Source organism: Littorina saxatilis, linkage group LG3, assembly GCF_037325665.1.
Source record: "Littorina saxatilis isolate snail1 linkage group LG3, US_GU_Lsax_2.0, whole genome shotgun sequence".
Taxonomy (NCBI): domain Eukaryota; kingdom Metazoa; phylum Mollusca; class Gastropoda; order Littorinimorpha; family Littorinidae; genus Littorina; species Littorina saxatilis.
The window spans coordinates 11449432-11473012 of NC_090247.1; the positions used below are offsets into that span (position 1 = coordinate 11449432).

At 40.2% G+C, this 23581-nt stretch overlaps 1 protein-coding gene across 2 annotated transcripts; it reads left to right on the forward strand.

Annotated features, from left to right (window-relative positions):
* The first annotated feature begins 1313 nt into the window (after positions 1–1313).
* Positions 1314–13084, forward strand: LOC138961619 (uncharacterized). Of its 2 annotated transcripts, none has more exons than XM_070333292.1 (3): positions 1314–1394; positions 5223–5459; positions 7291–13084. In XM_070333292.1, the coding sequence occupies exons 2-3, from the start codon at positions 5242–5244 to the stop codon at positions 9995–9997; spliced, it is 2925 nt and encodes a 974-aa protein (XP_070189393.1). In that variant the 5' UTR covers positions 1314–1394; positions 5223–5241; the 3' UTR covers positions 9998–13084. The 2 variants fall into 2 exon arrangements, with proteins under 2 accessions (XP_070189393.1, XP_070189392.1); XM_070333291.1 differs by lacking the exon at positions 1314–1394 and adding an exon at positions 2279–2448 and having other exon boundaries at positions 7291–13083.
* The last annotated feature ends 10497 nt before the right edge of the window (positions 13085–23581 follow it).

The window sequence follows — 23581 nt, forward strand, 5'->3', positions numbered from 1 at the left end:
GATAAAACGGTGTGACCCACATTGTGTCAACAGGCTTTTATCTTTTGTCACGAATGTTATGATACTGCGATTGATATAATTATGATATAGCATGATAGATTCCATACTTTATTGATATCTTTAATATGCTAGGTAGATTACTCTGCTGTGAAACCCAACTCCTGTGATATGAGAGGGTAAATTCACATAGTGCAATATCATATTTGATTGTATCCCTTTTATGTTTTATGTTTTATGTGTGTCGTCCCATACAATTGTTGTTATAATCGTTTACAGGCAGGCAGGGTGTCACCGAAGAAAAATTTCCATTTTTATGTAATATTTTAATGGACAATAAAGTGCTGTTATTGTTATTGTTATTGTTGGCTCACGTAAGTGTAGCCTATGCGATGCTAAACTGTGTCTGTCTGTGCGTGCGTGTGTGCGTGTGTGCGTGCGTGCGTGTGTGATACTGATAGAAACTTTAACATTTCCGAGTCTATGGATAAAGTTCGCATTTTTATAAGAAGATTACGTCTCGGTCAAAAGTGTTTGACGTCAATTAATGCATCACTGATGACGTCATGCCTCCCTGTAGTCTTTCTCTCTCGCGCAGTGTGTGTGTTCATTTTGTGCACATGTGCACTGTTTGTGTATGTGAACTCGTGTGTGTGTGTGTGTGTGTGTGTGTGTGTGTGTGTGTGTGTGTGTGTGTGCGTGTGTGTGTGTGTAAGAAAGAGAGACTGAGAGAGAGAGTGTGTGTGTATGTGTGTGTGTGTGTGTGTGTGTGTGTGTGTGTGTGTGTGTGCATGAGTTTGTGTGTATGTTTGTGTGTGTATGTGTGTTTGTTTGTAAAGGTGTGTGTGTCCGTCTGTCTATGTGCGTATGAGTGTGTGTTTTGTATGTATGACGGAGTGATTGAGTTTGTCAGTGTTACTGTTTGTCGACTGATTTCTGACGGGAGCCTTGAAGGCTTCGCCTCTTGTTTTATTATAGTTTTGTTTTATCGTGCGCTGCCGCTTTCGACCGTGAGTGTTTTGATGATAAAGCGTACTTGATTTGATTCCAGGCTAGGAATGTACGCTTTAAACATACTCAGTAATAAAACATCCATCATTTTAATTACCATAAAACCTCTGATTGATAAATAAACCATTCAAAACTGACAACCTTTAATTAGCTTTGTCGGCGTGGATACAAAACACTCTTTATTGATCGAGTATATTCGCCGCTTCGTTGACGTCCAATTCAAAGGACGTTGTATCGGGAAAGTTCCTTTTTCACTGAGAAACTCATTGGTCTTCCGCCGCGGCTAAGTCTACTCATAACGGCGGCCATCTTGAATATCTTCAAAACTTCACTGAAATCGACATTAACTGACAAAAGCCAGGAAATCGAGCGTATTTGATAAAAAGGTAAAAGTTATCTTTTCAATCATCGTAGTTTCTTGTCTTAAGTTTGTGTGTGCGCTTCACCGTCGTGTGAAGCCTGAATACGGTCAAACGAGTAGGCCCTACTAGCTAGGTTACGACCGGTTCATTCATTATGTAAAAGTATGCGGGAAGGACCACTAAACTCAGGGTTTTGATGAACCCTAGAAAGACATGACTAACGATGCGTTGCCACTCAGTCAGTGTAGTCCAATATTTTCGTCAGGTTGGAAGATAAGGCAATGCCTAAACTTTATCTTTTAGTAATAAAGTTCTAAGTTCTGAGTTCTCGCACCGGCTATCTCGCCCTCTCGCCGCTCTACGTCCTTTACCTCTCTGTTTGCGTGCGAACACTATTCAGTCACAGGAAGAAGAAAACACCCAAAACATATCTGCACTTGACAAAGTCCTCAATCACTAACGTTATGTTTAATATCCTGGAGTGAATCGTAGATTTGTGATTTTCCATGAAAGAGTAGGGCCTACGTACGTGTATAACACGACGGGAGTGTCACAATAAGCAGTTTCATTTACACTCCAAAAATAGCTCCATTCTCTCGTCCGGTCTCCAGTTTCGCGAAGTTTGAATTCAAATAAATGCTATAGCAGTGCAATACAATGTGCCATTACTCTTATCAGCCTGCATTGTGTAGTGTGGGAGCGCGCAAGCGGACACCAGCAAACCACGGTCTACTCATCACCTTTTAGTGAGTAAGTTATTGTGCGTTTTCTAAGAAACGACCGGCATTGGAATTTCCATCGAAACATTTGACAGGTTAATTATGAAAGTAAAGGCAGTTTTTGCTTTGCCAGTGTCGACGCAGACCGGATTCGTGTACGCTGTACTGGATAGGATTTATGCTTTTTTCCAGGAAATTCACTGTGTGATTTCATGTTTTCTTTCCTTTCTGTTCTTTCCGCTGATTCTTGCTTGAATGGTCGATTTCGACCCTGGATTCTTTCTGGTCTGCTGAGATGAAGCGGAAAAGATCGACAGGGATATAAAGTACGCACCGTGCAAAAACAAACCACCCGGCAGGTGAGTTGCAAATCTCTTTAATCTGTTTCACTATTCTGTGGACGTAAACCCATGTTGACAGCTACACTTTTCTCGCCAAGAATGAATCGATTCGACTCATAATGGTTTTGCCAGGCTATTTTTTTGTGAAACTATCCACGCACGTACACATTTTAAGAGTAAGTCACAGAACACTGCTTTGTTGTGTTTACTTGCACAAATAAATATTGTACACTTATGTGATTTATCTGTAAATGCTACTTAACTTTCAATGATCTAAATTGGCACACTTCTTCATCCAGGCAATAATTATATCGAGAATGACAAATGAACGTCTTCGTTCAAACAGGCAAAATTATCCCGGCTTGTGAAAATATCTTCATTTGTCGATCGTCAGCTCCATTCTTATTGCATGTTTATTTAACATACAATATAAACCCAATGATCCACGCGAGGTGTGTCAAAAAGTGTAAAATATACATATACATATACAAATCCGCAGATTATTTCGTGGGGATTATTTTCAGCGAAATTTATGGTCAGACTGGTCGAGATCGGATATATATAGGAAGGACAAAACCACCTGTTCAACACAGGCAAAGCCATCGCTGTAATGAGCAGTTTGCCATTCTGTTTACTATATTTATCTCCTGCGTCAGAATGAAGAGTGAATGCCGCATTTTGACTACGTATTATCACTCTGGGATGGAGGCAGTGATGTTACAGGTATATCGGAAATCTATTGAGCCTTGCTGGGCCTAACTTATTCTCAGGAAACACAATTAATCAGCAGACAAAATTTCGTACATCAAATTAATAACTGCTGATGAAAGCTGTGAAGATGGTTCATGGATGGGTCATGAATTGTTTAAATCTATTTTATGGAGCTGTCAATCGTCATGGATATCGTAATGCTCTCATACTCCAACAACACACATCGACCTGCGTAAAATTTGACTTTTATTATCCAGAGTTTCCTTCCTTCAGTTCTTGATTCTTCGAAATCGATCAAGAATGGCAAATATACAACTTTCGTAACACACGATGACCAATTGCAGAGCTTATCATTCATGTTTTTGTTAACAAGAATTCCACATGTTTGTAGGTATTTTTTTGTCCGCCTTTGTAACATTTTGTTGTTGTTTGTGGCTTATATTCGATGCTAATGTGTCCCGCTTTGCGTTTAACAAAGACATATTGTCCCTCTGAGGTTTCTAATCATCATACGTTGATAATAACTTTATCTGCTCAAATGGTATGATCCCGTATCTATTTGATCTGATATTGACCAGTCAAGTTGATCGGATGGAGGTATAAAATATCCTGTTATATTGCTATTTCATATGTTACGTGGATTTCCATTGGTCAATTGGGCAAAACTGAGCTCATTGTAAAAGTGATATCGACGACATTTCTGTCGATATCAGTTTTGATATCGACGACCTCTTTATTGCTTCCCCACTTCAAAAACAAAAACACCTAAATTTAAAAACAAACAAATATAATTATATGAAAATGTAATGATCCCAGAATTTAGTTGAGCAAGTGACTAAAGACTTTTTGAAAGAAAAGACATTTTGAAATACTGAAAAGTACAAGAAAAGAGTGAATGAACAAAAAGAAATAATAATCAGAGGGAGGGATATGGAACAGCCAAAACTGAGACAAATACTTTTGTAATTTCTTTACAGTAAATACAAAATGTCCAGAGAATTAGCAATATATCTAACATTGACTGACTGTGTGACGATATCTTCTGCTACTGTCTCAACAGACCATAGCAGAAGATATCATCACACAGTCCGTCAATATTGGGTACTATGAACATGTATTTCTATAAGTTGGTTGGTCCCCTATGTTGATTACATTGGTGTTTTTAATTAGGTTTCTTTGATATATACCAATGACTGCTCTTTTTACATTTAGTCAAGTTTTGACTAAATGTTTTAACATAGAGGGGGGAATCGAGACGAGGGTCGTGGTGTATGTGTGTGTGTGTGTGTGTGTCTGTCTGTCTGTGTGTGTAGAGCGATTCAGACTAAACTACTGGACCGATCTTTATGACATTTGACATGAGAGTTCCTGGGTATGATATCCTCAGACGTTTTTTTCATTTTTTTGATAAATGTCTTTGATGACGTCATATCCGGCTTTTCATGAAAGTTGAGGCGGCACTGTCACGCTCTCATTTTTCAACCAAATTGGTTGAAATTTTGGTCAAGTAATCTCCGACAAAGCCCGGACTTCGATATTGCATTTCAGCTTGGTGGCTTAAAAATTAATTAATGACTTTGGTCATTAAAAATCTGAAAATTGTAAAAAAAATATTTTTTTTAAAAAGCGATCCAAATTTACGTTCATCTTATTTTCCATCCTTTTCTGATTCCAAAAACATATAAATATGTTATATTTGGATTAAAAACAAGCTTTGAAAATTAAAAATATAAAAATTATGATCAAAATTAAATTTTCGAAATCAATTTAAAAACACTTTCATCTTATTCCTTGTCGGTTCCTGATTCCAAAAACATAATATTATAGATATGATATGTTTGGATTAAAAACACGCTCAGAAAGTTAAAACGAAGAGAGGTACAGAAAAGCGTGCTATCCTTCTCAGCGCAACTACTACCCCGCTCTTCTTGTCAATTTCACTGCCTTTGCCATGAGCGGTGGACTGACGATGCTACGAGTATACGGTCTTGCTGCGTTGCATTGCGTTCAGTTTCATTCTGTGAGTTCGACAGCTTGACTAAATGTTGTAATTTCGCCTTACGCGACTTGTTTTTCTTCAGTAACACACGATGAAGAGACATGGCTGGGTGTGGAATGCAGGAGACGTTCCGACAGGCACTGAGAGACTGTCAGTGGCAGAGAGTGGGACAGATGGTGCTGCAGGGGTCGAGCCTGGAGCAGAGAGACGTGGCTGTCAGTCAGGCTGTCTCACACAGCCAGTGGGGGCTCGTCTCACACCTCGTGCAACTCGGCATCAGTCAGAAGTGCAGAGACCTGGCTGTACACAAAGCTGTCAGGTTGGTCAAAGTCTATTTTTTGCCTTCCTGGAATAGACACATTCCGGAAATAACTCTGTTGAGTTTGTATAGGTGTGAAAGAGTGAGTACCCTGGCTTTACTCAGACACACACCACACGGTTCCAGTGCACGTGTTTGAGACACATCCTCTTGCTAGTGACTGGCGTGTAATGTCACGTTTCACACATGTGAAGAAACTGACGTTACGTACGCGCACACGATTTCGACTATCAGAATCGAACTTTCCCAAAGAGCAACTCATAATGTTTGGACCGATTTCTCTCCTCTCTCCTTGCTTGTTTACTTCGGGCACGTGTTGGCCGGAAGCGGAACCCGATATATTTGTCCGAGCTTCAAGCGGCATAACTCTGCCTAACTGTCAAGTAGCAGTGACCGAGTTATTTCCCAAAATCGTCAATTGTTTCAATCTAAACTCTTTCTTCCCGCCTTAGCCTGTCCCGCTTTAATTTTGTCCTCTGCTTGGTTGTTTCAATCAAAATATAGTAGTGCCCATGATATGTCCACTGACATAGGGCAGTAATCAGGCTGTCAACTGAAGTGCCTTCTTTTCAATGAAACAATGACCCGTCTTCATTTGCAAGTACCGGTATATTCTTTTCATATGTATTTTTGATGTGTATAAATGCTCTCCAGCGAGCTTCTCTTGCGGCCAATTTTTTAATATCATTTTTATTAATGAAACAATCGTAAAGCAAAGATAATCTCCTGAACCATGTTCATTTTGCCTCCAAGCGAAATATGGTTCAGATTGATTTGTCATTGTTACAACATATGGTAGGGGTCAAAATCAAACGTCAGAAAATTGCACCAGTGCTCTCTTCTCTGTCTTTGAATATATGATAAAACTTATAAAAACTCTTTATTATTAACTACCATAAAAACAAAAATCAATGAGCCTGTATATTTCATTAAAAAAATAATGTAAGGATTTGAGTGTTGAAGTCGAAGTTAGGAAACTGTTACATATTTTAAAGGAAGTTTACTACATTTTTGGTACAACTGTCCTTGTTAAAGTGTTAAATGTTAAGTGAACATTTGAGATAGCCCTTTAAGCCTTAGGGTGCTGCGTAGTTTTTCTTTTAGCATTAAAAACATTGAAGTCACAAGTAAACAACAAATGTTTTTGCTGTAAATGACAACACGAACGTTAGTTTCTGTTGATATTGTGTAACGAAAGCAAGATTACATACACCAGTTTTCATACCAAATGTCATTTCATTTTATCGAGTTCCTGAAGGATTGCGTGCAAAATACAGTTACACTTTTGCACCGATACAAATTATTCATTAATCTTAAAATCCAAATTAATAATTGCATTAAGAGAACTACCTCTATACTCACAAACTTTTACCATGATACATTTAACACTACAATATAATCTGCCAACTGCCGATTCAACCGTGTGTTAAGTTGCATATATGTCAGACTGATTTGATACTATTTCCTCTCTCTGTTTTAACGTCGTTGTAAATGTATCACAAGGACATCTGGATATTTCTTCTTAGGCGACGGAGGTTCATATGCCGAAAAATCGCAGAATTCACGTGCAAACTTTGGCGCCGTTCCCGAGTGCAGATTACTAACATCTACGTGCAATCCGCAGTAAAATAGCCCCCGTGAACTGTATTCAAATCAGCTATCCATAGAGTTTGATACTACGCCTGTGACACAAATTATCTTTTGCCGTTGAGTACATATATAAGTATCGTCAATATTCGTCCGTAAGTCTCTTTGTTTGCACTTCTTCTTGCGTATTATGTTCCTTTTTGTGCTAGAGGTTACGTGTAACAGTCAGAACTCTGATTTGCAGGTACTGCCTGTGGGACATTGTTGATGACTTGGTTGCTGCTGGTGTCAGCAGTGAGAAGAGAGACGTTCTCCTTCAGCGAGGTCTGCGACATGGACAGTGGGCCCTGGTGTCTCGCCTGCTGTCACTGGGGGTGGGCCTGGAACTACGGGGCGTGGTGGTGACAACAGCCTTGGAACACGGCCAGTGGGGGTTGGTGCTGGATGCTCTGCGGGTCGGTGTGAAGCAGGAACTGGTCACCAAGGTCTTCCAGGAGGTCGTCAGTCAGGAGAGATGGGAGCACGTTCCGAGTTTGGTGAAACTTTTCAACAACAATGACCACACCGACTTTGTTCTTCAGGAAGCAATCAGATCGTGTCAATGGGTCTGCGTGCAGCAACTGATCAAGACGGGTCTCACGCCAGCACAACAAGGCCTGGTCTGCAGGGAGGCCCTGGAGTGGGCGCACCTTGACTGTGCGGTAGAGCTGCTTCGCCAAGGATGTGAGCAGGGCTGTGCAGAGCGCATTGTACTGGAAGTCTTCAGGTCCAACAGATGTCAAGTTCTTGTTGACCTCATAAAAGAGTGCGACACCAGACCAAGCGTGCGTGATGTGATACTCAGAACTGCCAAGAATTACGAGAAATGGTACCTGGTGATATTGAAAGGGGTCGGGGCAAAAGAAAAGGAGATGGTTGACTTGGTCACCACAGCCTTGCACACCACTAACCTTCTCGTCATACTTCAACTTTTTTGCCTTTTTAAGTGCGGACAAAGAGTTTTCAAACAGGTGCTCCTCAGAACCCGTTTTTCAGATCATGATATCATTATCCTGCACACGTTCTTGATGGACGATCACCCAAACCTGGCGTTCTACATGTTCGTTAGTCAAGAAATGTGGGACAGTGTATTGGGGATGTTTAAAGACGCCCGAGTTAGCTTCAGAGAACGTCGCTTTGCTCTCAGGCATGCCATCAGGAAACGTGCATGGAAGATTGTGAAAAAGATGGTAAAAACTCGTGCACTGAATCACAGTGATCGCAGGTACTCGTTTTTGCAGGCTGCCAGACATGGCAAGTGGCGTGTGGCACTGTTGCTGAGTGCCTACTCCAGTAGAATCTCTGTTGATGACAAGGTGTTTGCCTTCAGGATGTGGCTGAAACGTGGTCTCTGGGATAGTGTACAGGACGTTTACCATCACTGGATCAATAAAATCCGAATTGGGAAGTGGGAAGACAAAACAAAGTTTTTGAAGTGCATTTTGGAGGAGTCGATCATTGCAGAAAAGTTAGAACCGTGCATGGAGGCTTACTTTGAAATGAATCAACATGAAACATTTGTGTTAAGCACAGCCATGAAATATGATAAATGCAACTTTGTTCTTGAGTTTTGTCGCCACGAACAATCTACAGACGAATTTGAAACTGCGCTTGCGCTTGCACTTGAAAAGAAAAAGTGGAGTCTTGTGAGGGATTTGACAAAAGACTTTCCCGATTACATCGATGAATGGCATGACGACGAGGAAGACAACCTCAAGGTAAACACACTTCTAACGTGCGTTGGCGGTATCTTACTGGACGAAGATGCTTGGAGCATAGTTGTCCCTGCACTTGACGTGTTCTGTGGTACCCTCACTTCAGACTGTGGCAGTGACGAAAATGCAGATGATGCACCATGGCCTGATTTGGTGCAAAACGCAATGACGCTCACCGAATGGTGTTTGGCAGCTTCATATGGGAACCTTGGTTTGGTACTCTCGGTGATGTTCGGCCTTAGGGACATAGCCAAACGAGTAGCGAGTGAACTTGGCAATGCAATAAACTCAGACGTTTTTGGTCTTTGTTTTACGATTGCTGTCAGGATGTCTGACTGGGATTCTGCGGCCGTTTTCCTGAAGCACTTGTCAGTTGAAGAAGTCGAACATGTAATTTGTGATTTACAAAACGGAGCCGAATATAGCCACGTAATGGAAAAGTGCCGGGAGACGGACCAGTACAAATGGGCTGTACATATCGGAATGTTTGCGCAAGAGTGGGAAAACATGAATTCGTATCTAGACCACTGTGAAGATACATCCTTTACAGACCTTGCTTTTAAGAATGCCGCATCTGATGGTCAATGGGACATCGTGAATAGCCTCCTTCCTAGATGTTCTCAGGACTCTGATCTTCTCTGTGAAGTTTTGCAGTGCGCAGTGCGCAGTGGCCAGTCAGAAGTCTGTGAAAGTCTACTTTTAGTGGTCGACCTTCGACAGTCTGATTATTATTCCATTCGGTCTGTCTTTGATGATGCTGTCACTAGTTCCGGAGACAGAGAGCAAATGGTGAAACTGTGTGTTAGATTCGGTTTGGCAACACACGTGAATCCGTGTAACTGTTCATCTCAGTACAATTATTGCTTTTGCTCTTCTTTGCCAATGAAAACTGCTCTACGGAATGGACAGATGCCTCTCGTCAAACTTTTGTACAAATCGGGGGCCTGCTCGGAGAATCAACTCTTTTTCTATAAGCAGGACACAAGTCTCAGAATTCTTCTTCAGGGTCAAGGTCGCGATGACATTGTGGAATATCTGGACCATGTAGCAACAACCCCGCGTACCCTCCAAGACTTGTGTCGTCTACAAGTGTCTCGCCATATTGGGTGTCATCCTGGACGCCTGGGCAGAGTTATGGCCCTTGAAATTTCTTGGCCTGCCAAAGACCTGATCAATTTTGAAGACGTGTTGTCGTGAAGTCTTTCAGGAACTACCTAGAGCACAGCTTTTAAACGATTGCAGTTTTTCACTTGTATTTCCATACCAATAAGTACAACATTCCACACACACAGATGCCAGGCATTCCTGGAATTGAAGACTCTGCAATTTATCCGTGAAGTTTTTCAGAACATTTGCTGGTCGAATAACGCTTGCGATAACGTCTCAAGTTTGACTTAACACATGAGGCATCCATGAAGAAATAACTGACTCGGACAAAGAAATACGGATCGGAAAAAAAATCAGTTTCTTCGGACATGTTTTTAAAAGGAGCGTTTTTAACGTCAAACCCGTCTTTCGTCCACATTTTGGCGATCTATTTTGTACGGTGCTACGATAATACTTTTGGAGAAACGGAATGTGATACATGTGATGAATCTCGCCTACTTATGTGTAGCATCTTGAAATACGTATATATTATTTAATGAAGCATTGCAATCTAATGACAAGGAGAAGAGTGAGAAGACTCCGCTTATAAGAAAGTCAAGCGAAAAAAGTTGTCCCTTTCTCATATCCGAGTTTTTTCTTACCCGGAGCTCGAGAGACCTCAATCAGTCGGATAAGAAAAATATTTGGTAATTTAATAATCTAATCCAAGGATCTTCATTTTGGCATCAGATGTAGAGAGTAGGAGTTGCATTTGTTTGTTTGTGTGTTAACACACGCAAACGCATCCATAATTATGAATATTGTTTGTTTGTCAGTGTGGTTTGTTTGTTGGTCTCAGTTTGTTCCTGATGATCAACTTATAAGCATTCATGTGATTGAGAGAGAGTGAGAGAGAGAGAGAGAGAGAGAGAGAGAGAGAGAGAGAGAGAGAGAGAGAGAGAGAGAGAGAGAGAGAGAGAGAGAGAGAGAGTCCTCAGCTTAACCCTTCATCGGTGAAAGCTAGGAGCCTAATGTTTTGCTATGACATTGCGTCTCCTACTTCCAACCTCACACCAAATTTCTGCTCAATCGGCCAATAAACACTGGAGATCTAAATGCGGACAAAAGTGCAGATCAGACAACAAACAAACATTCAAACAGATAGAGTGAAACCTGTACACCCTCTTTTTCGGTGGCAGGGGAGAGGGGGGGGGGGGGGGGGGGTTAAAAGTAGTAATGGTTATGAAGTAGCATTGGGGTTCCTCTCCGTGAAAAAAACAGGTCCTTGAAACTTACACGTGGTTAAAGTCCACGGCTTTGAACCTAGTTATATTTAGTCAAGTTTTGACTAAATATTTTAACATCGAGGGGGAATCGAAACGAGGGTCGTGGTGTATGTGCGTCTGTCTGTCTGTGTGTGTGTGTAGAGCGATTCAGACTAAACTACTGGACCGATCTTTATGAAATTTGACATGAGAGTTCCTGGGTATGAAATCCCCGAACGTTTTTTTCATTTTTTTGATAAATGTCTTTGATGACGTCATATCCGGCTTTTCGTGAAAGTTGAGGCGGCACTGTCACGCCCTCATTTTTCAACCAAATTGGTTGAAATTTTGGTCAAGTAATCTTCGACGAAGCCCGGGGTTCGGTATTGCATTTCAGCTTGGTGGCTTAAAAATTAATTAATGACTTTGGTCATTAAAAATCGGAAAATTGTAAAAAAAAATAAAAATTTATAAAACGATCCAAATTTACGTTTATCTTATTCTCCATCATTTGCTGATTCCAAAAACATATAAATATGTTATATTCGGATTAAAAACAAGCTCTGAAAATTAAATATATAAAAATTATTATCAAAATTAAATTGTCCAAATCAATTTAAAAACACTTTCATCTTATTCCTTGTCGGTTCCTGATTCCAAAAACATATAGATATGATATGTTTGGATTAAAAACACGCTCAGAAAGTTAAAACAAAGAGAGGTACAGAAAAGCGTGCTATCCTTCTTAGCGCAACTACTACCCCGCTCTTCTTGTCAATTTCACTGCCTTTGCCGTGAGCGGTGGACTGACGATGCTACGAGTATACGGTCTTGCTGAAAAATGGCAGCTACTTGACTAAATATTGTATTTTCGCCTTACGCGACTTGTTTTTCTTATCCCGTGATTATTTTTAGGCGAAAGAAGAATACCTTCGGCAGCGGGGAAATGTTATTTTCTATAAAGGGCGTTTCTTCAATCCGAGTTCCTTAAAAGTGGTTCGACTGTAGACCATTTTTTTTATGCAGGTCTTTTGAATGACCTGTTACACAACAAAAAGGACCGACATCCCAAAACCAGATAGACTGCGAACGTTCCAAAATCCCGAATCAAAACCCCAGAAAGAACCGGATAGTAAAAAGCAATACAGTGAAAAGTGAAAGTGAAGCATAAACAAACGAACTGACTTTGTTAGAGGGGAAATCAGGAAAATACACGCACATCCATATTGAAGAAAAGCTAACTGTTCTTGATTTTCTGTGCATTGGTTTGCAGATGAATCAAATAATGAGTTCAATGTTGGGCAGAAAAAAACATGTATGTTCATGCCTCACGAGCAACTGATGGGTGTTTTGTTGGCAGTCTGTGTATGTGTGTGTGTATGTGTGTGTGTGTGAGTGGAGCGATTCCTAGAAAACTACTTGACCGATCTTCATGAAACTTTACACACAAACTCTTCCAGAACCCTTCCGGAAGATATCCCCATACTTCTTTTCCTTTATGGGATAAATGTTTTATATGACGTCATATCCGGCTATTAAGATGAGGCCGCACTGTTACGGCCTCATTTTCAAATTCAATTGACTGAAATGTTGGTCAATCAGTCTTTTCGACGAAGCCCGGCCTACGGGACTGCATTTCAGCTTGGAAGCTTAACAATTAATTAATGAGTCTGGTTCCCCCCGCGGGTTAGGGGGAAGAATTTACCGGATGCTCCCCAACATGTCGTAAGAGGCGACTAACGGATTCTGTTTCTCCTTCTACCCTTGTTAAGTGTTTCTTGTATAGAATATAGTCAATGTTTGTAAAGATTTTAGTCAAGCAGTATGTAAGAAATGTTAAGTCCTCTGTTCTGGAAACTTGCATTCTCCCAGTAAGGTCATATATTGTACTACGTTGCAAGCCCCTGGAGCAATTTTTTGATTAGTCGCGGCTTTTGTGAACAACTGAGAAACAATTAACAAGTGGCTCTATCCCATCTTCCCCCGTCGCGATATAACCTTGAACGGTTGAAAACGACGTTAAACACCAAATAAAGAAAGAAAGAATGAGTTTGGTCATTAGAAATCTCAAATTTTTTATTAAAATTAAAATGTTAGTAATCGATCCAAAAATGATTTAATCTTCTTCCTTGTCATTTCCTGAATAATAAAAAAATAGACCTGATTGTAAATAGAGACCTTACCCAAACCCTAAGTTTTAAGCACGGAGATTGCCATGTGAACTGAGAAAGTAAACACGTGTGTATCGGTATCGAATAGCAATATTAGCTGAAGAGACAATACAAAAATAATAACCAACCATCGCCAGGGCCGTTTTGAATGTACCTTTTAACAGCTTTCTTGAATTAGGAACAATATAAACAGCTATTGTGTTTTCAGCGTAGCAATAGGGTCCGATATTTAGACGAGACAAGTATAATGCCGACGAGTCGAAGACGAGTCGCATTAGTTTGTTCGAGTCTAAATATCGGACCCTATTGCTACGCTGAAAACACAATAGCGATTATATAGCTGTTCTGACCTTGATTTGTTGTTCCAAACTTACAAAATGACAGTTTTTGCGTCGATGCGTTGATCTCAGGTTTTGATAGCAGACGCCGTTTCTTATGCGCATTAGTTTTGCGCAGGCGCCACACTGACTTTGGAAAAAAAAACTCGATTTGACAACACAGCTGTTAATTAGCTTTTTATTAGTTCATTCGAATACAACAACAAAAAGTTTGAGTTTTTTTAATTTTGAACAAGACTACTTATGAAGAAGACCAAAACACAACATAAACGGAAAACTAGAAACAACTGAAGAACTAGGATGCAACAAGGGGAGGAGAAGAGAACAGCTAATCGCGAGCAGACGGCAGCGAAGTTTTCAGTTTGGGTGAATGGCATTTATACTTGTCTCGTCATGAAGCGAATTTTTCAACCTCAGTTATAAACGACTACATGGATGTTAGTGCCATGGGTTGTACATCAATACTTCAGAGGGGAAGTGGGGTATTTCGTGTGGAGTTACGAGATAAGAAAAGCCGAATGAGAAAGTTTGTGTCAGTCGGCAACTGACCACAGGCGGAAGGTATCGTCCACTGGACTACTACTATCACAGAAAGATACAAGGTACGACACTCACCTTCGAGTCTTCTGTGTTCTTGGAGTCGCTTCCTGGGGAAAAATATTGTTCAAGACGGTTTGCCTCTTCCTACAGTCTGTGTAAGGTCAAATAAATACAGTTGAATGATTGTTTGAACTATTATGTGCCTTTAATTTTCAGCGTCCGTCCGCTGCAGGTTGTATTTAACCATCATTTGGACGAATCTTCGTTTGCGAGCCGCTAATCCACTTGCCGACAAATATTGTATCCGCACCGAATATGCATACCAGCGCTCATTGGTTAATAACAGGATATTCGATGATTATTTTCTCGTGGGTAGCTTCCCTTTGCTGCACAATATTTACATATGTTTTAGACCAATGAGCGCTGGTATGCATATTCGGTGCGGATACATGATTTGTCCCGAACCCACGACCTCCCGATCACGGGGCGGACGCCTTGCCACTAGGCCAACCGTGCCGGTATTTGGGGGGGGGGGGGGTGTAACTTAAGCAATGGGAATATGAGAGAGCCGGGTTTTCCCGTGTAACATGCCCCTAATGGCTTTGCCGGCCGTGAGGGCGTAAAACTTACATTTTCTCTCTCAGGAGAGCGACATACAAAAAGTTTGTTGACCTGTTGTCGTGAAGTAGCAGCGGAGAAAGCTTACCCTTCCTTTAATGGGTTGGTCAGCGAACTTTTTATTTTTAGAAATGGTAAAGTCCCTTTGATGACCATGCACTGACCTTTTAATGACAGATATGCCACCAACAATGAACCCCATCCTGACCTCAGGTCAAAATGAGTTCGGCTCATTCTATCCCTGACAAGATGCCTTGGTTTTCTTTGTCTGGCGAGAAATTGATTTTTTGTTTTTTTTACATATTTTTGATCTTTTCGTAATGTGTTATGGATATAAGCAGATTCGCGATCGTCGATAATGATTTTTCATGATGTTGTGTAATTTTTAAATTACAAAGGAATTGATATGTAAGACAGTGTCAGTAATGAACGACAAGCTGATGGCCTTCTGTTAATGGTAGACTTTGAAAAAGCTTTCGATAGCATTGCATGGTCGTTTATACAAAAAGCACTGAATAAATTTAACTTCGGAAATGATATAAAAAAAATGGATATTAACTTTTTACAGAAATAGTAAATCATGTGTAGCAGTAAACGGACAATATTCAGAGTGGTTTAACCTGGAGAGAGGAACCCGTCAAGGGGACCCTTTGTCTCCTTATATTTTTCTAATTTGTGCCGAAATTATGGCAATAATGATGCGTCAGAATCCAAAAATCAAGGGACTGAATTTTTTTGATGTCGAAATTTTATTGTCACAATATGCTGATGACACTACCTTTTTTCTTGATGGCACCAAAGATTCTTTTTGTGCATGTGTAAAAACACTACAGACGTTTGCTTCTTTGTCAGGTCTAGTTATTAACTATGACAAGTCGTCAGCAGTGTGGATAGGAGCCTCTAAAAATTCTAACGTTAAGTTTATGCCAGAGTATAACTTTGCTTGGAATCCCACTGTTTTCAGAGTTTTGGGTATCTGGTTTTCGACAAACATCGAGGAAATTGTTCCATTAAACTATGAAAACAAGTTTGTGGAGATTAAGAGAATTTTCAACTCGTGGTCCAGAAGGAATTTAACCCCTTTCGGAAAAATAAGTCATTAAGACTTTGGCATTGTCCAAACTTACCTACCTATTTATGAATTTGCCGGACCCAGATGAGGATTTTCTAGCTAATCTACAGAAACTACTGTTTAATTTTGTTTGGGACGGGAAAATTGACAAAATCAAAAGAACCTCTATGTATCAGGCATACGAAGAGGGGGGACTTAAAATGGTTAACGTGAGAGTTTTTCTATCGTCATTGAAGATAACCTGGCTAATGAAAGTTTTACATGATGATGGAAAAATTACACAAATTCTCTATGCATTATGTCCTGCTGTCCGAGTTGTGAAACAACGTGGGGGCGAGTTTGCAAATGTACTGATGCAAAGAATTGTTAATCCTTTTTGGGTTGATGTTTTTAAACATTATAAAAAAAGTGTGTAACAAATGTATTCCATCCTCTTTTCATGACTTTGTATCTGAATGTCTTTTTTATAATATCAATATATGCAGAGACAAGAAGGTGTTGTTTCTTAGAAGCTGGGCACAATGGTATTGTTTCTGTTGGTCACTTGCTGAAGGAAGATGGATTTTTGACCTATGATGAATTTAGCAGAAAATACCCAAATGTGACTGTTAATTTTTTTTTATATCAAGGAATAGTACGGGCTGTTAAGAAGTATCAATGTAAGCTAGAAATTGACTTTTGTGATAACTTTTTGGTAAGTGACCCATGTGTTTGGCAGTGCTTGGCTAGTGGTGGTTCTAAACATGTCTATGGATATTTGATTAAGAGTACTGATCCTCTGAAATGTATTGAAAAGTGGTCAGCTGCACTGAACTGTAATGTAGATGTCAATAAGGTTTTTCTAAAAATTAAAAGAACAACTGAGGACGTACGTCTCAGATGGTTTCAATATAGACTGATATATAGAATTATACCCACCCAGCGTTTTTTGCATCTGAGAAAAATTGTTGAATCTCCTATTTGTACTTTCTGCGGACAGCAGGAGGAAACGCTAGAACATCTTTTTGGGGACTGTACAAAAACACAGGCTATTTGGAATGATTTCCTTCAGTGGATGCGAGACAATTTTGTACATTGTACTAATGTTAGACTGTATAAGCAACTTATTATCTGTGGCTACCAAACAAACTGTGTGACGGACAAAACCTTTGATTTGTTCCTTCTAATCGCAAAATACCACATTTATACATCTAAAATACGTGCGACCTGCCCCCATTTTCAGGTTCTTGTTTTAACTCTAAAACAAAGATTTTTGGCAGAGAAGCACAATGCATTGGTTAACAATAAGTTAACTTCTTTCAACAGAAACTGGAGTCTGTACAGGCATGCATTTGAATGATTTTTTGTTTTTTTTGTTTTTTTGTTTTTTGTTTTGTAAAATTATTTGTGTAGGTAAACTGCAAAGCCTGGTCACCGCTCGCTATCCTCTTTCTCTTCTTTCCCTGATCCCTATTCTCTTCTGTCACTCCTCTTTCTTTCTCTCTCTTTTCTCTTTATCTTTTTTGTATTGTCTGTTTATATGCGCGTGTGTAAATGATATGGTTGAGACGGTTTCAATTGTACATTTGCTATTTTCGTTATCCTATGTGAAAAAAATAAAAAAAAATAAAAATTTTTTTTAAAAAAGACTGTGACAGTTTCAAGCGAGCTATTTTTCGCGGCTGTATTTACTGTGCAAACTACTCTAAATATGGCAAAAGTGTCACGTGATAATCAACCGTTTGGTTTCGGCGCTCGCTGGAGCAGACGATTTTTTCTGACAGTGATGAAACCATATATATACGGTTTCCTTCCGGCAGCAGTCCCAAAATTTCGACTTGTTTTTACCTTAGAACGATGTCTTTATCATAACTGTGAAGAACAGAACGGAGATCACTGTCGAAGTCGGCCAATCTGCAATCATTTTCGTCTCGCGAACACTGCTCGCGAACAACATATGGGAGATAACTCTGTATTCTTGTTTTGATAGATTCGCGTAGGACTTTAGCGTCCGGTCAGAGAGATAACTGGCGATAGCCGTGGAGCGATGATGATCAGAATGCAATGAAATCCTGCAAACTAATTGATCTACGCATCTACACAAACACACACACACCACGCTCGCGCGCACACACACACACACACACACACACACACACACACACACACACACACACACACACACACACAATCTGATCTTTTATCAAGATGACATAATTTTCGTATCCATGGCTTAGAAAGCCGAAGTATGTGCATGTCTTATCTTGACAAATCCTCAAGGAATATTTGCTAATGTATACACGACTATCTGTTATTTTTACTTTGTTAAAAAACAATGACGAAATCCATGCGCCTTTTGTTCAATGTAACTACTAGGACAAATCTCTTGCTGCATTGTTGTTCAGCGGTTAAGCCAATCTTGGAAGGAAATGATTGCATGTGTTCATTATCCGGTCAAATCATCCCCAAAAGTCTGATTTTGGTAAATCGAAGGCGCTCTGTTTCAAACAGTGAAACTTGATAATAGGTGACAGATTTGCAATAAAGGAATAAAACCTTCCTACCTATCTACTTAATTAAATACACACATAGATACCTCCTTGCCTACCTGCAGCCTCCTTCTATATACCCCTATACCTAAAGACTTATCGCCCTATCTACCTACCGGCACGGTTGGCCTAGTGGTAAGGCGTCCGCCCCGTGATCGGGAGGTCGTGGGTTCGAACCCCGGCCGGGTCATACCTAAGACTTTAAAATTGGCAATCTAGTGGCTGCTCCGCCTGGCGTCTGGCATTATGGGGCTAGTGCTAGGACTGGTTGGTCCGGTGTCAGAATAATGTGACTGGGTGAGACATGAAGCCTGTGCTGCGACTTCTGTCTTGTGTGTGGCGCACGTTATATGTCAAAGCAGCACCGCCCTGATATGGCCCTTCGTGGTCGGCTGGGCGTTAAACAAACAAACAAAAACTATCTACCTATATAGCTATTCTGATGGACACGTGGGGGGATTCGGGGGCTGTGATTGGATGGTCTCACACATCCCTTTTCCGATCATCAAAGCATAACGCTACGAAAGTTGGCCATTTTTGCCGATATCCAAACGATATCGGCAATAACAAAGACGCATGGTTCCGGTTTCTTCCACGTGTATAAAGTACACGCATACCTCGCCAGGCTTGTGTCTGTGGCTAGTCGACAGACGATGCCATTTGCTTTGTGTGTGTTTTTGTTGTTGCTTACTGTACATGACATACATTACGTGTAAAATCCAGTTCTTTAACTGGCAGCAAACCTTGCAAATTTCCAGAAGCTGCAATCTGAAGCGACCTATCTCTGATTTTTGCAGACGATCTCTCCAATCACCAATGTTTAACACAAAATCAGCAAACTCTCCTGTCACATAGAACGTCCATTGTGTAGTGCAATGTTGAAATGAAGTTACCGGTCTGAAGCATTTCATCGTTTCTTCTGAGACAATCCTTGTTCTCTTATCATCTACAGATTTACCGCAGTCTTCACCACGCGAATTCCCAACAGAAGTCAGACTTTCGAACATACAATCTACGTAGGCAAGCATGATACGTCATAACGTCATATGATTCCTAAGATATTGACGTAATGCTAAGCATCCGGTTATCTTGAGTTTTCTCCGTAATACATGTCCGTGGGTTTTTACAATGTTCGGTTATTTCCGTGGCTTCATGCAGAAAGGGAACCGTCGTCTGCAATCAACGACATGGACCATTCTGGTCCTTGTTGCTGACAAAAACATGATTTTAACACAGAATTTAATGTCAGAATAGCTATATAAACGCTATTGTGTTTTCATCGTAGCAATAGGGTCCGATATTTAGACTCGAACAAGTATAATGCGACTCGTCTTCGACTCGTCGGCATTATACTTGTCTCGTCTAAATATCGGGCCCTATTGCTACGCTGAAAACACAATAGCTGTATGGCTTTTTCCCGAACCTCCTACCTGTAACAACCTTTTCATCTACCTTCCCAAACTACCATCCATTTCCTCTCCCCCCCCTTCCCCTTCCTTGACCTCTTGCCTCTCTATCGACCCATACACACACCCACCTATCTTTTTTTCTCATTAAGTCAAGTTTTTTTTATCAAATGTGCGGTCTCTCTCACGTTTGTAGGATAGGGCCTACATAGGAATATCCCATAATCTGACTAAAATGAACACGTTACAAATTAAAGCGATTCGCAAAAGGAACTATTGTTGTAGATGCCTGAAATTCCAAAGACGCAATTTCAGTTTGTCTCTCTGGTGTTTTTATATTTAGTCAAGTTTTGACTAAATATTTTAACATCGAGGGGGAATCGAAACGAGGGTCGTGGTGTATGTGCGTGTGTGTGTCTATCTGTCTCTGTGTGTGTGTAGAGCGATTCAGACTAAACTACTGGACCGATCTTTATGAAATTTGGCATGAGAGTTCCTGGGTATGAAATCCCCGAACGTTTTTTTCATTTTTTGGATAAATGTCTTTGATGACGTCATATCCGGCTTTTCGTGAAAGTTGAGGCGGCACTGTCACGCCCTCATTTTTCAACCAAATTGGTTGAAATTTTGGTCAAGTAATCTTCGACGAAGCCCGGACTTCGGTATTGCATTTCAGCTTGGTGGCTTAAAAATTAATTAATGACTTTGGTCATTAAAAATCTGAAAATTGTAAAAAAAATTAAAAATTTATAAAACGATCCAAATTTACGTTTATCTTATTCTCCATCATTTGCTGATTCAAAAAACATATAAATATGTTATATTTGGATTAAAAACAAGCTCTGAAAATTAAATATATAAAAATTATTATCAATTGGTTTTTTTTTCGAAATCAATTTAAAAACACTTTCATCTTATTCCTTGTCGGTTCCTGATTCCAAAAATATATAGATATGATATGTTTGGATTAAAAACACGCTAAGAAAGTTAAAACGAAGAGAGGTACAGAAAAGCGTGCTATCCTTCTCAGCGCAACGAATATCCCGCTCTTCTTGTCAATTCCACGGGCACTGCCTTTGCCACGGGCGGTGGAGTGACGATGCTACGAGTATACGGTCTTGCTGCGTTGCGTTGCGTTGCGTTCAGTTTCATTCTGTGAGTTCGACAGCTACTTGACTAAATATTGTATTTTCGCCTTACGCGACTTGTTTTTTGTTGCTGCGACGTATTGCGAGACAATACAGACGATAGGGGCCTACAGGGTTGCTGAGTTTATGTGGAAGTTGTGTATGTCGGTCAGTACTCCAAATGAGGAAATTGTGCTCGTTCAAAATGCCTGTGTATTCCACCGTTATCTCCTATGTCATCCGGTCCATTGTTATCTTACAACACTGCAGGCAACTGGAATGGTTTAAACTGTAAGACGCATGTAAATAGACTCATACACCTGTCCTCATCATACACGAACAACATTCTCCCACTGAGAAGGTAAGTTTTTTAACAGCCGTTTTATTAGACTTAGATTATTTGGGTCTTAAAACATAGCTTTTACTGTATTGTATATTTTTTAACTCCCACAGAATTTTGCGCACAAATGAGTGTAAACATATCAGGAAACAAGAGTTTTAATTTCGACTTTTAATTTCAGAAAACATCATGAACAGCTTAACCTTCCTCCTGTGTCTTGTGGTGCTCGGTGTTGTCTCTCAAACCACCTTCGTGCAAGGGGTAAGTGTCTACACCGTAACCTGACATTTTCTACTGTTGAAAACACTTTTTGTAACCAGTTGTGTGAGCAATGTTGGGAATACTACATTATTCTCCTTACAAAAGTAGCACTATTTAGTGTTTACCATGTGTGCTATATTTGCTAGTAGAGTTATATAGTGTTATAAAAAGTGTTTGAAAGTGGTACAATTTAATTTACAGTGTACAGTGTTCAGTATCCTCTTGAATCAAACAAAATGGGCGAACCTATTTCCAACGACAGAAAGTACAGCCTATAGCAGAAACATAACTTGGCAGCTAAAAATCAAACACAAAATAAGCAAACAAAGCCAATGGGTATTTACAAGGACTGTCCCTACTTTTCCTTGCCCACTGGTAAACAAACACAAAATAAGCAAACAAAGCCAATGCGTATTTACAAGGACTGTCCCTACTTTTCCTTGCCCACTGGTAAACAAAGCCAATGGGTATTTACAAGGACTGTCCCTATACTTTTCCTTGCCCACTGGTAAACAAAGCCAATGGGTATTTACAAGGACTGTCCCTACTTTTCCTTGCCCACTGGTAAACAAAGCCAATGGGTATTTACAAGGACTGTCCCTATACTTTTCCTTGCCCACTGGTAAACAAAGCCAATGGGTATTTACAAGGACTGTCCCTACTTTTCCTTGCCCACTGGTAAACAAAGCCAATGGGTATTTACAAGGACTGTCCCTACTTTTCCTTGCCCACTGGTAAACAAAGGAAAGTGAGCGCTCTAAATGCATACGAAATGTGTACTGGGGTACGTTAGAGTAATGCGGAACCAGTCTCCTGGCACCTGAGAGGATAGCGAGCATTGAAATAAACAAGCTACTTTCATCCTTTGTTTATCAGATCTTTAAATAGCGCTCTGCCTCATGTGTTCAAGATTCTTGCCAACCCTACTCTTTTTACATTTAGTCAAGTTTTGATTTTTATTGTGATAATGGAAACAAAACGAAATTTCTTACCGACCAATCCGTTTCCGTTTCTCCGAGAAAGACGCCATATCAACCCTGCATTTAAAGATCTAGCAAAGAAGAGGAGAACCTTAAGAATTTAGGTGCTGAAATGTGTAACTTGACAAACACGTGCAGGGTTCCCGGCTTTTAATGACAACAAGGGGGCCGACGTTGGAAAGGAAACACGAACATACGTGGATAAGATATTGCACAAAGATTACCCAAATACTGCTTTTATAACGTGCATAAGTGAACGTAGTAACAGTAATGTTTATGTATTCCTGGTGTGTTGTGACATAATTACGGCGCGCCGATGTTGGACTTTAAAGTTTGGAGTCCAAAATTAAACCTGTCAACAGTTCTGTCCTTTGATCATGAGGCAAGGTTTACACAATGACTCGAATTTCCATGACCAAAAAAATGACGTTTTGATCACGAGTTTTCAACATTTAAAGACTGGTACGGTTCTCTTTATCTGCAAACTTTATAAACTAACAACAACCTCTTCTTCTTCTTTTTTGTTCATGGGCTGAAACTCCCACATTCACTCATGTTTTTTCCGTGTAAACTTGATATTTCTACTCATATTTATTGCTGTTGTGTTTCAGTGCATGCCTACAGGCGGAAGATGCAGTCCCTCCCACCTGGCTGAAAACACATTCAAATGTTGCAATAAAAATGAGATGTGCGCATGCGCGAGCACCGATCAACACAACGAACTGTGCATAGATTATCGTTGCAAAGTGTCGGATCCCGTTGTAGGAAAATGATCACTGACCAAGATTGTGGAACACTAGTTCTCTTAAAACTGTTGGTAAATAATTCTTATGAAGCGGTTCTTTGGTTCTGTTTCGATGAAAATGTTGACACGGCTACGGCGGCGTTAAACTGCATAATAAACTGTGTTATCAATTAAAAAGATTCAATGTTACAATAAACGAGTGCGTGCGTGCGTGCGTGATCGTATTATATATTTGCATCATGTGTACATACCTATATGCGCTTGTGGGAGGGTCTACCTCTGGCAGTTTTTTTTCTGTCTCAGT

Coding starts and splice junctions, on each gene's coding strand:
- LOC138961619 (XM_070333292.1), top strand. CDS start 5,242: ATGGCTGGGTGTGGAATGCAGGAGACGTTCCGACAGGCACTGAGAGAC. Junction 5,460..7,290: donor GCTGTACACAAAGCTGTCAG/GTTGGTCAAAGT, acceptor TCTGATTTGCAG/GTACTGCCTGTGGGACATTG.